The 12,348-nt window shown below is 37.6% G+C and overlaps 1 protein-coding gene across 1 annotated transcript; it reads left to right on the top strand.

The window, feature by feature from the left end:
- The first annotated feature begins 4,060 nt into the window (after positions 1–4,060).
- On the top strand, positions 4,061–7,601 carry LOC309708078 (uncharacterized protein). The gene is made up of 6 exons (XM_082535821.1): positions 4,061–4,354; positions 5,009–5,110; positions 5,190–5,669; positions 6,551–6,687; positions 6,811–6,911; positions 7,066–7,601. The coding sequence occupies exons 1-6, from the start codon at positions 4,222–4,224 to the stop codon at positions 7,205–7,207; spliced, it is 1,095 nt and encodes a 364-aa protein (XP_082391947.1). The 5' UTR covers positions 4,061–4,221; the 3' UTR covers positions 7,208–7,601.
- Positions 7,602–12,348: the final 4,747 nt, after the last annotated feature.

The following is a 12,348-nucleotide window of genomic DNA, read 5'->3' as shown; positions in this document are numbered from 1 at the left end:
TTCCTGTCCATCAGGAAGTCAGTGATCCACCGGCAGATGGGATCAGGCACATTCATCTGGGAAAGCTTGCCTCGGAGATGGTCTGGAAGGATGGTATTGAAGGCAGAGCTGAAGTCCACAAACAGGATCCTGGCGTAGGTTCCTGGGGAGTCCAGATGCTGCAGGATGAAGTGTAGGGCCATGTTGATGGCGTCATCTACAGACCTGTTGGCTCTGTATGCAAACTGCAGGGGGTCCAGGAGGGGGGCCGTGAGGGTCTTGAGATAGGAGAGAACCAGGCGCTCAAAAGACTTCATGACCACAGATGTCAGAGCCACGGGTCTGTAGTCATTTAGTCCAGTGATCCTGGGTTTCTTGGGGACAGGGATTATGGTAGAGGACTTGAAGCAGGCAGGCACATGACATGCCTGCAGTGAGGAGTTGAAAATGCCAGAAAACACTGGGGCCAGCTCGTTTGAGATATATAAATAATGTCTTAATAATCATGTGCTGAGTGTAATGAAGGTTTGTGGGAATGATATAAATACAACTTTGGAAAGACTGATTGGCTGGTCAGTTTGAAGAAGTTGTATGTTACCAGCGGGATAGGAGGGACTAACATGAAGTTAAAACAGTGAAAGAGGAGTCAAGATGGCAGTTTTCAAAGGTTTATTTCCTGCTAGTTTTAAAGTTCTGGTCCAGACTGACATTTTGGACTTTCGTTTTGGATAACAGTCAAAAACAGAGGTAGTCACAGGAAGAGTAAAACTAGTATTCTCCATGGTAGGACAGTCTTTAGTATGAGCAACACCAAATAATTGTGAAGAGGAATAAGACAGTCTGAGGAAGGCGTCTTTGGTGGCTTAATGACTGCACCTCTGCTAATGGGATTGCTGATGGCTGCCCCACCAACAGTCATTTTGTTACTGTGTTTTGACAGGAGTATTCTCAGTCTTAGATATTTCATAATCGCGAACATTCTTTTCATAGCTGAGCCCATAAACCAGCAAATCAGGATCCGTTTGCATGGCCTCCATAGAGAAAATGTGACCAGCAAAAAATAGTCACCCACCTCACGCTGTTGTAAGCCGCGGTGGTGATGTGGATGGTTGTGGAGGCACCCCCCCCCCCCCCCCCCCACACACACACACACACAACACACATCAAAGTAACAGAGCTCTACTCAAAAGCAGGCAACAAACAATACTACTAACTCAAACAAACTGACCTACCTAAACAAGAAAAAGGGGAAACTTAAATAGTGGTCAAGACCCAAATTGCAGTTCTCCATATGGGCTTGCTCCATCCCTTTTCCACCTCTTAGCTTATCCAACAAGGGACTGGGAGCAGATTCCATTGAGGTAACTCAGAAAACAAAGACAGACTAAATCATAGACATAACAGTATAAACTAAAATTTGTGCACTTATTTTAGAATACAGTATTATGTGATTTTATAAGTAAATTAGTTCTAAACCAAAACCAATTCTTTATTACCCAGTAAATTAATTTACATATTTAAAGAAAGACAAATATGTAAGTGTAGTGTTATTGTACATCTTTAATGTAACACTGATGTTTAGTTGATATTACCACTGTATCTGGCTGTAATTGCAGCCGTCACAGCTGCTGTTAGCTGCTGTAATTTAGAATTAGCCGGCATTACTGAAACCTTCTTTTAAGTGGATCAAGCAATGTTGTACTTGGTCACTTAGTGACTTTCATACAATGTGAGAATATAATCAAATTGTTTATCAGAAGGAAAGCATGATTTTTTTCCAGCCAAAAATTTCCTGCTATAATGTTAGCTTATCACCCGCAGAGGTTTTTCTTATTTAGCAGGCTTGTTTTCAGCTGTCTTGAGACAAAAAGGTGTCTAATCTTCTGATAATAAGTCATTGTCACAATATCGGGAATAAATAAGCATGCATATGCAGTTATTTGTATGTTAGTTTCCTGACTTCGGTTAAGGTGAAAAGGTTAATATTTTATCTAGATGCCAGTTAGGTTGTTAGGACGTCTTCTCAGATGGTAAGAGATAGAAATGATCCTTCACATCTGGAGTCTTAAGGTGCAGACACAAATTAAAATTTGCCCCTACAGTAAACAAATGCCCACAAATTTTATTCTTCTCCTCATTTGGAATACAATGTATGTGGCTGGTCTCTAGCCAAAAGTGCAAATAAATAGAAAGGTGGTGCACACTTCAGCTAGTGTATTCAAGATGGTGGGGAAACATGGTGGTTTCCACTGGTAGCCATATGTAATTTTAAAGGGTTAATTCTAAGTTTATCAGAGTGCATCAGTTTCATTTTTCTGTTAAATAAACTAAAAAAAGAGAGAGCGATACATCCAACTTAGTTCACTGAATCAATTACAAAAATGATAATGGCTGCTTATTGGTGGTGGGTTCACCTAAAGAATGAAGTATATGTCCATCTCTCTGACCTGTCTGTAATGTAAAATATAAATTTTGCATCAAAAGTAGTCTGTGCTGTGAGAAGAAGTTACAAAATTAAATTATTTAATTATATATATATATATATATTAGGGGTGCAACGATACACAAAATTCACGGTTCGGTTCGATACTTTGGTGTCACAGTTCGATATTTTTTCGATACAAAAAAATGTTCATGCTTTTTTAATTTGTCATTTATTAAAATTATAAATATATATTTTAACTCAAACGTACAGTTTTTAAATTTAATGTTGCTGAAACAACAAGGGGATAAAATAATAATTCTATCTGATTGGGAAAACACTCATCTTTGGAAAAGAGAGTTTATTACAGAGAAATGGCTCTTTCCAAAATAAAAGCTATACTATATGCTTCTTCCAGGGGATACTCTCAGCAGCATATTAAATATATCAGGTCCCCATAAGGAGAATCATGTGCTAACGGCTGTCTAAATGACTCGGGTAAAGTTTGTAGCATGCATGCTTGTTGTTTTTGTCTGCTTCCACTTATCTTTGCACTAGGATGATGTCGGCATAAATGTGCAGTCATATTCATTTTGTTCCCACTAGTGCTGTCAGCGTTAATCTGAAATGACGTTAACGCCACAACATGGTAAATCTCCGTTAACGAGCTACCGCCGATCGCCCCGTGCATGGGGCTGGACGACGTCAACACGTTAACAAGCTAACTGCGCTAACACAGTAGTTCCCACCCATGTAATTGAGCATTGCGTGGCACATTCGACATACTGTTTTACTTTTGTCCATGACGTGCTTACCTTCAAGGTCATACTTCACATGAAGACCAAGATAGTTCCAAAGGCCAGATCTGAATGAGGGTGGGGGAGGTTCAATTTGCCATGTTGCAATGAGCTTAGCTCCTGTCTTGCTAGCTTGCGCTGCGCTCAGTGGATCTGCGCTCGACAGTGCAGCCTAGGCGGAGTAGTCGAACGCAGATCCACTGAGCTCGCAACACAGACAGCATCGTCAGAAGAAAAGTTGATCAAATAAATTAAAAATTTTGTATTGTTCGATACATATGCGTACCGAACCGAAAGCACTGTATCGAACGGTTCAGTATCGATACGAGCATCGTTGCACCCCTAATATATATATATGGGATTTCCAGTGGTGGCTAACCAACCGGACATAGTCAAACAGTAGTGATAGATGTAGTGGTTCCCAATGTCAGCAACATCAGGAAGAAGGAACACGAGAAGCTCAAGAAATACCAAGGGAGCACCAGGTGTGGTGACCAAACTAGGCGAGTGGCTCCAGCAGATCCCAGGAACAACATCGGAGATCTCTGTCCAGAAGAGCGCAGTCCTAGGAACAGCTAAGATACTGCGCAGGACCCTCAAGCTCCCAGGCCAAGGACCCGAGCTTGAAAGATAGACCGCCAGCAGGGGCGAGCGGGAGAGGAAGTGTATATATAGACAAAAAGTGTTCTTACCGTGCCAGCATGTGTGCAAATGAACTCCCATGCAGTGGTCATTTCTATTGTTCTACTTGTACTCCAAGTATGACATACAGTAATTGGTTTCAGTTGAGTGTTGTCTGTGTATTCAAAGGCAAAGACAAATGCAGTCATAACCCAACAACAGTCCTGAGGTGTGCCAGGATTCAGGGAAATGAAAGCAGCATTTCATTCCTCTAGCTCTTAGTTTCCTGTTAAATAAAGAATTGCTTGTGCCAGTGGATTTTTACACAGTTCACACGCTCACAAAATGCTGATCGCCTCAGATACATAAGGACCCAACTGAGCCAGCAATACCAGTAAAATCATGGATCAAGCCTATATGGGCATGGAAGAAATATCAGGCAGCAACATAAAGTTGAGAAGGCTGGTAGAGAATTATATCGATGATGAAGTGAGTCAAACTGTGCAATGTGAAACGACTGGACTTGGACTCCCAGGTAATAAACAAAAACAAGTAAACATATTAGATTTAGATACTGCATTGATATGTGATGATGAATTATTGTGCAGAAATAAAACAAAAAGTAAAACTAATACCGGGTAGATGTAGGGTCCGGTTTGCTGCAAAGTTACTGTAGTTTTGGATGTTTTGTTTTTAATTTTAAAGATTTATATTTTAAGGTATTTTTTTAATCTGTATTTGATTGTGCTGAAATGACTAGTTGACAGGTGACCCTTGGCCCATAATTTTGATTAAATTATAATTTTTGTTTTTAATTCAGGACAGGCTCAAACACATTCAGCGTGTGTTTATTTCAGTTCAGTTTTAATAGTTTAATAAACCAAAAATCTTTGGTTTTTATTAGTTTCAGTGTTAGTTTTTATTTATACTGTTGTGTGTGGTTGCCGGATTCTAAGTTCAAAAGAGAAAATAATACAATAAAATACTGTGCGACAATCACAGTATTTGTGTCACAGCCATAATCACACAGAAACAAGTTTGCTTCTTTGTGGTCAGATGTTGATTTCAAGAGCAGAAGTTCACATGTTACTTTGTAGAGAAAATAGTATTTTATGTTATGATAAACTATATGAGGATGTAAATATTCTTCACCTTTAGCATTGTAACAAATATAAACTTTTACCTGCAGAGTCTGAATTTGTAAAGAAGAGTTACTGCAGAGCTGCTGTGGTTCTTCTGGGTCTGCTGTGTCTTTTCCTCCTGATTGGATTCATAACTGTGGTTTTTCTCTGTGAGTACAAGAAATATGTAATTAGCATGCTAAAATCCTCACAGGCAATGTTTTTATTTGATATTGGCATGTCCTACAGTCACCCAAGGCAAATCTCCTGGTGAAATGGACACAGTGTTGCTACACAGTCTTTACAACAACTTGACCAGCGAGAGAAACCAATTACTGACCAGTTACAACAACCTGACAACCGAACGAGAACAGTTACTGACCAGTTACAACAACTTGAAAACTGAAAAGGACCAATTGCTGACCAGTTACAACAACCTGACAACCGAACGAGAACAGTTACTGACCAGTTACAACAACTTGAAAACTGAAAAGGACCAATTGCTGACCAGTTACAACAACCTGACAACCGAACGAGAACAGTTACTGACCAGTTACAACAACTTGAAAACTGAAAAGGACCAATTGCTGACCAGTTACAACAACCTGACAACCGAACGAGAACAGTTACTGACCAGTTACAACAACAAAGTTAAAGAGAGAGACCAGCTCCAGACAAGATTTGAAGACATGACCAAAAATAGAGACAATCTTCAGAGAAAACTTCAGGGTAATTATTTGTTTCCATTTTATCTCGTACAGAAATGTTTTCCTTTACATTTGAAGTTAACATTCAAGTACATGACGGTGTTGTTGTTGTTTTTTTCTCATTTAATGCATTCTTGAATCACAGCGTTAACGATACTGGTCAAGACTTAAAGTGAAATTCAGTGTCCCTTAAACCATATTAACATCTGGACAGTTCCATACTATTAAAAAAGAAAGCCTCAGTAAAACCTAGAATTAAATGTAAATTAAGCTTAATGTGAATATATGAATATTTCATATGTTCTAAGTCTATTTAGATATAGCTCATACTGGTGCTTTAATCCATGTAGAGAAGGAAAAAAGATTCTCGTCATTTTTATCTTCAACTTCAACCAGTATGTCTCAGCTGTTTTTTTATTTCCATATTTAGTTGTGAAAGACACCTAACCAATGACAGAAATTTTAATACTGCAGTTTCAGTTCACAGTGTGTGTTATGTTAGAAATTACTAAAGCACCATGAAGCCTTCTAACTGAGAAGTGGACCTTGGACAAAACCTCGAGTTTCTCCTTATTTTCAGTGGTCAGTAACAGTTGCTGACTCAAGCAAAATCCTTAGATAAAATATATATTTCCCACACACTCCTTCTGAATGCACAAAAATGATGCATTTCTTTTTATGTTCTTTTAAAACACAAAACCAAAATAAACTTTTTTATTTGATGTAAAACTAGACATATTGTGCAACAATAGGACAGTGTTTTTTTTCTTTCATATGTTAAAGCTTTGTGAATTTGTACAACTGACACTTGTGTAACAAATATGTGAGGCTAATTATGAGATATTAGCCTTAAAGATAAGATCCTAACAAAGCCCAAATTATTATTCTGTTTTTCTTAAACAGATTGCCGAGAAAACTGGGTGGCCTTCAGTGATAGTTTGTACCAAGTGTCTTCGGAGAAGAAATCCTGGGAAGAAAGCAGACAAGACTGTCTTCAAAAAGGTGCACACCTGATGATTATCAACAGCCGAGAGGAACAGGTGTGTGTGTGCAAACATAAATTAATGTACTATGTTCAGAATAAAACACTGAATGAAATCAGAGAATGCACTGACACATCACTTTAAGTTCTGTATATTTACACTTACTTGTCTTTCAACTAGAATTTTGTGAACCAGTTCAAGAAGTCTTTGTGGATTGGACTGACTGACTCAGAGACAGACGGAAGATGGAAATGGGTGGATGGGACTCGCATGACCACAAGGTTGAAATAAAAATTAAATTCCTCTCTTGTCCATAAAGTCTTCTTATATCATCAAGTACATTAACTAACTTAATTTAATTCATATCTTGTTACTAAAAACAAAAGGCTGACTGATCTGTTGAGTTTAACTCTTATAATTTTATCTGTATTTCAGCTACTGGAATAGTGGTGAACCAAATGGTGGCAGAACGGAAAATTGTGGACAGATAAAGGTTTACGACTCGCAAAACAGCTGGAATGATGAAACATGTTCCAATAAACACTTCTGGATATGTGAGAAGAGAATTTCTCCATAACTTAACATCCATGCCCAACAAATAGTGCAGAAAACAGAGCCATGAGATCAACTCCTGAAGTGAAGCTGAACAGAAAACAGTGGCCACTTAGGCTACGTCCACACATACACGGGTATTTTTGAAAACACAGCTTTTTCTATGCGTTTGGGCCTTTTGTCCACTGAAAACTGAGATTTTTTAAAACTCCTGCCAGGGTGGAGATTTTCGAAAAACTCAGTTTTTGCGTTTACATGTGGACGAGCAAAATGGAGATCTAGCCACGCAACGTCAAAGGTGTGCGCCTTTTTTAACGTCAGATCTGCAGTTTTTACATGCTTACATATACACACGCAGTTGCTGCCCCTCCACTTGGAAAGACAGAGTGAACTTTGGACGTAGCTTTTACATTCAACACACTCTCACAACCTAAGTGTAATATTAAGGAATAATTCCACCTCACTGTCTGTCCACACATAGGACTCATTTCTGCTTCTATGCACCATCTAGACTTCTGATTGGCCAACATTTCGACACAGCATTATATCATAGAGATATTTTAATAAAAAGGAACGTGTGGAAGATGATTTTTTTTTTTTATTAAACGAAAATGGAAAATCTCCACTAACAAAAATACCCGTCTATGTGTGGACATAGTCTTAGATGGAAACAAGTTTAAAGGGTTTTCGCTTTGCTTTCTAAATCAAGAATATCTTTTGTTACTATATCCAGGATCTTTAATCAGCCGGCGATCTGCTTTGGTGTGACTGGTCATGACAATTTTAAGACGTGTTAGATTAAAAAACTTGCTCAACAATCCCATGCTCAAAAATTCTCATCTTATAGAAAAATATTCTGTTATCATAAACTTTCCATCTGTATTTACAATTTAATCATTAAAATGTTGACAATTTGGACTTGTTTTACTCCACCTGACTCATTTATTGAGGAAAGACTGAAGATTTAGGAAAAAATCCTCTCAGTGTGCTGTGCAAAAATGCAAAACCCAACCCAAGTTTTCGCTCTCATGTATTCATTTCTAATATTGTTCATCCTAGTCCTAGTGAAAGTCTTAACATATACAGCTCTGCCTCCCATGTTTTTGTTAGTGCAAAAACCATAACCTGAACCATACATCACAGTAGGCCTGCTGCCATCTTGTAAACCTTCCCTTTCACGCTTCCTGCTATTCTTCTGTCCCAAATCACACCTGACACTGATCTCCACTCACTCTCCAGTGCACTCTGAATTGTTAAACCCAGGAATTTAAACTCATCTATCTTTACTACTTCTACTCTTTCTATCCTCACTCATTCTGTCTTACTTGCATTCCTCTTCTCTCTAGATTATGGCTCCACCTCTCAATAGTCTCTTCCACCTGGTCCTGCTCTCACTACAGATAAGTATCGTCTGCAAACATCATTGTTCACAGAGACGTCTGCCTGACCTGATTTGTCAACTTGTCCATCACAACCGCAAACAAGATCTCTGATGATGGGCTCAGAGTAGATATCTGATGCCCTCCATGCCCACCTTTAACCCGTCTGTCACTCCTATTCCACTCCTCACGACTATCTCACTGTCCCACATTACCCTTTGTTCTTCTCTGCCACTTCTGACTTCGTGCAATACCTCAGCTCCTCTGTTTTTTCTAAATTCATAAAAGACACAGTGCACCTCTTCTGACTTTCTCCATACCGAGAGAAGCACTCTCACAGCAAACATCAGCCTGTAGTGCTTTTTCTTGGCATAAAGCCATACTCCTGCTTGCTGATCATTATGTTGCTTAAAGATGGTATGGTTCATCAACTTTATCCCTATTCAATCTTTTTTCTTGCAAGTACCCAACAATCAATAAATGCATCCAAGTATATAAATTTACTGAATATTTTTATTCAGTAAACTTGTATACATCAATAATAAACACAGTTGAGACAATTAAAGCAGTAGTGTTATTCATCTGATTTATCTGCACTGGTTTTTATTTTGGATCAAAGTAAGAGTCATTGTACTACAACTATTGTAAATAGAAAAACTATTTAATCATTTTGAAAGCAGCATGCTAGGTTACCATAATGATAATAAAAGCTGAGCTGCAGTGGTTTCTGATTGCGTCCAAGCTGCAGTAATACCACTTATTGTGATATGTAGGAGGAAAGAAAGTTAATTATAGTGCATATAGTAAATGAAAGCTTTTGACCGTACTTCAGCCAAAGTAAAAAAAAAAAGCAATTTAAAATTAAAATTACAGAAAGAGAATTTTTCCAGGATAACAATTCTGTAAAAACAAAAATTTTGCATACAGGAAGCTTAAACTAAAGCATTAACTTCAGGATTAATGCTGGGTTTTCAGTAGTGCTCTGGTTTTACTGAGCATACTTCATAGTGCATGCTACAGCTGGAACTTGTTTGTATTGAGTTTTAATAGTTTAAATAGCACTTTCCTGTTTAATAGACAACCACTTGTGTTAGTGGATATTTGGAACTACAACTTGCAAATTCAGAAACTCACAAAACGCTGTTCACCTCAGATATCTGAACACCCACCCACCTGAGTTAACAATGCAGATTCAAATCATGGATCAAGGCTGTACAAGCACAGAGGAAATATCAGGTGGTCAGAAAAAGGAGTTCAGAAGAGTAAAATAATACATGTAATGACTGGGACCCACACACTGTTATTGTGCATGTTTATTGCAGTTGCACACATATTGTTAGAGAGTTATCTCTAGGATACCAGTGCGATGGCTTCCTCAGGACAAGGACTCTTTCCAGATATACTTTAAGGAGCATTAACTGGTTGAACAGCAGGCCAATAGGTACAGCAATTGGCATACTCAGTGAGATAGTGATGTGTCGCAGCTGTTCTGATATTCTACTTATCTATGTGATGTACTTCTGTATGTTTTATCTTTTACGGCAATTTTTACCTCTACATTTGAAGCTAACACTTTGATAAAATGATCTTTTTATCATAATTGTGACATAAAGCAGACATGATATCTCATTTAATACAGTGGTCAAAATAGAGTATTAAACATCTCAGGAAAAGCCTTTGATAAAAAAAAAAAAAAGTCCCAGTTCATACTATTAAAAAAGAAAACTTCAGGAAAACCTCAGAATTACATGTAAACTGAGAATAATGTGAGTGAAAATATTAATTTCCCATACATGAGTTAAAACTGAAGTAGATCTGAACATCTCATCTGTTCTGTATTTCCATGTTTAGCTGGAAAACACACAACTTAGTTCAGGAATGTTAATAAAGAGAGAAGTGGACCTTCGAGAAAAGCTCACTTCTCTCTAACTTGACCTCCAGCTTTTTCTGAATTTTCAAAACCTGTGGTTTTCAGCCACAGCGGCTATTGTACTGGATTCTTCTGTGACCTCCTGGATAGGGTTCTCTATTTGTGGGAAATGTCTCTCACCGCAGTTTGAGGGTGTCCCGAAGCCTTTGAAATTGTTTTGTAGCCCTTTTCCAGACTGACAGGGATCAATGACTTTGTTTCTCATCTGTTCTTGAGTTTCTTTAGATTGTGGCATGACACAGTTCATACTAGTACTTTAACCTGAATAGACAAGAAACAACCTTTTGAGGTTTAACTGACTTCTCAGCTACAACTGAGATAATTCATGATGTCTCAGCTTTTCTATATTTAGGATAAATGTGGAAATGTTAATACAGCAGTTTCAGTTCATGGTGGGTTATGCTAGAAATGACTGACCCTTCAAAGTAATAAGTGGACAAAAGTTCACAAAAGTTATTGTAATGCAAGCTCACTTTAATTATTTGGTAAACTGCAGTTTTGTGGGGCAATCATGGTAACCAGTTTGACTGAGGAATGCATCTCAGATTTTGGGAAGTACCCCTCATATTTCTTTAAAACTGGAAAGAGGTCATTAATCAGCATATGTAGCTAATCTAAAGCATAATTAAAAAACTGCAAAGCAAAGAAAAATGTGTTGCACTCACAGCTGTCCCAGTGAGTGGTGAGTTCATTGCACTTTTGCACCAAGAGAAAATGTCTCTCCTGTTTGTTTATTTATTTGACTCAACAATATGTCAGATATTTTTCCACTTTTACAATTGTGGCTTTACTTGAAAGCTTTTTCAGTGGGAGTGGGATAGCAAAGTGGCTTTAGCCAAATTTGCCATCCACCCTTGGCAAATTTGCACCCTGCCCATTGTGATATAACCCTTTAAAGTTCACCCAAAAAGCATTTGTTCAACTTTTCTCCTTTGAGTACTGAGAAAGAAGATGACCATCCAGTGAACTAATACTTGCTCCTGTTATGCATCACAGTTATTAAAGCAGTGGAATCTGATATTGAAACTACGATATCTGCTCATGATGTTTGCCAGGAAGAAAAAATGCATGATTTTAGATTCAAAACCTGAGACTTATAGGTTTGGTTTATTAATTTACTTTAAAAAAAAAATCATTAAATGTGTTCTTTTTCTGCCTTAAAAAGTGTGGGGGAGTTAAAAAAAATGAAAAATGCTGGATAGTTTTTGTTTCTTACAGTATGAAGGTTAAAACTGTCGTACAAACAACAAACAAATCCTCTGATTTTGAAAAGGTCCAGTGGCAACCTCAGATTTGACTGATTTTACAGGGAGCGGCACAATGCTGTTCAAGTAACTTGCCTAAAAACTTTCATTTGTCACAATTTAGCGTTTGAACCAATGAATAAGTGTAAAATAGAAAGGTATTCTAAGAGCATGTTCATATGTCTCCTAGTTTTTCATGACAGTGACAGTAAATATCTACTGTACCACTTTATTTTTATAAAGCCTTACTCTACTCTCAGATTTATTCATTTTATATTCTACTGTCTAAAGCAAAAGAACATTTACTGTTACAATAACAGTAAATGTATGAAGAGATAAATGTATTTAAATTTTTTGGACTTTGGATATTTTTGACAAATATCGATTCTACCTCCAAATTCAAAATTTGTAAAGAATCAATTAATTATTTTTTAAAAGCTTTCTGGGTTGTGTTGGGTTCTGCTCAGAGGAATGCAGCTTTCTCCAAAAGGTTTGAGCTGCACTTTATTAAAAGTGCTTGTATTTGAGCTGCTCGTTTGTTAGAATAGCAATCAGTTTTAATTTCTAATTCATTTTGTTGTTTTTCAATTGTAATGGTATTCATCATTGAACA

This window comes from Aulonocara stuartgranti, assembly GCF_965226115.1.
Source record: "Aulonocara stuartgranti genome assembly, chromosome: 6".
Classification (NCBI taxonomy): Eukaryota; Metazoa; Chordata; class Actinopteri; order Cichliformes; family Cichlidae; genus Aulonocara; species Aulonocara stuartgranti.
The sequence above is the reverse complement of the archived record's forward strand: the minus strand, read 5'-3'. Positions and strand labels throughout refer to the sequence as shown.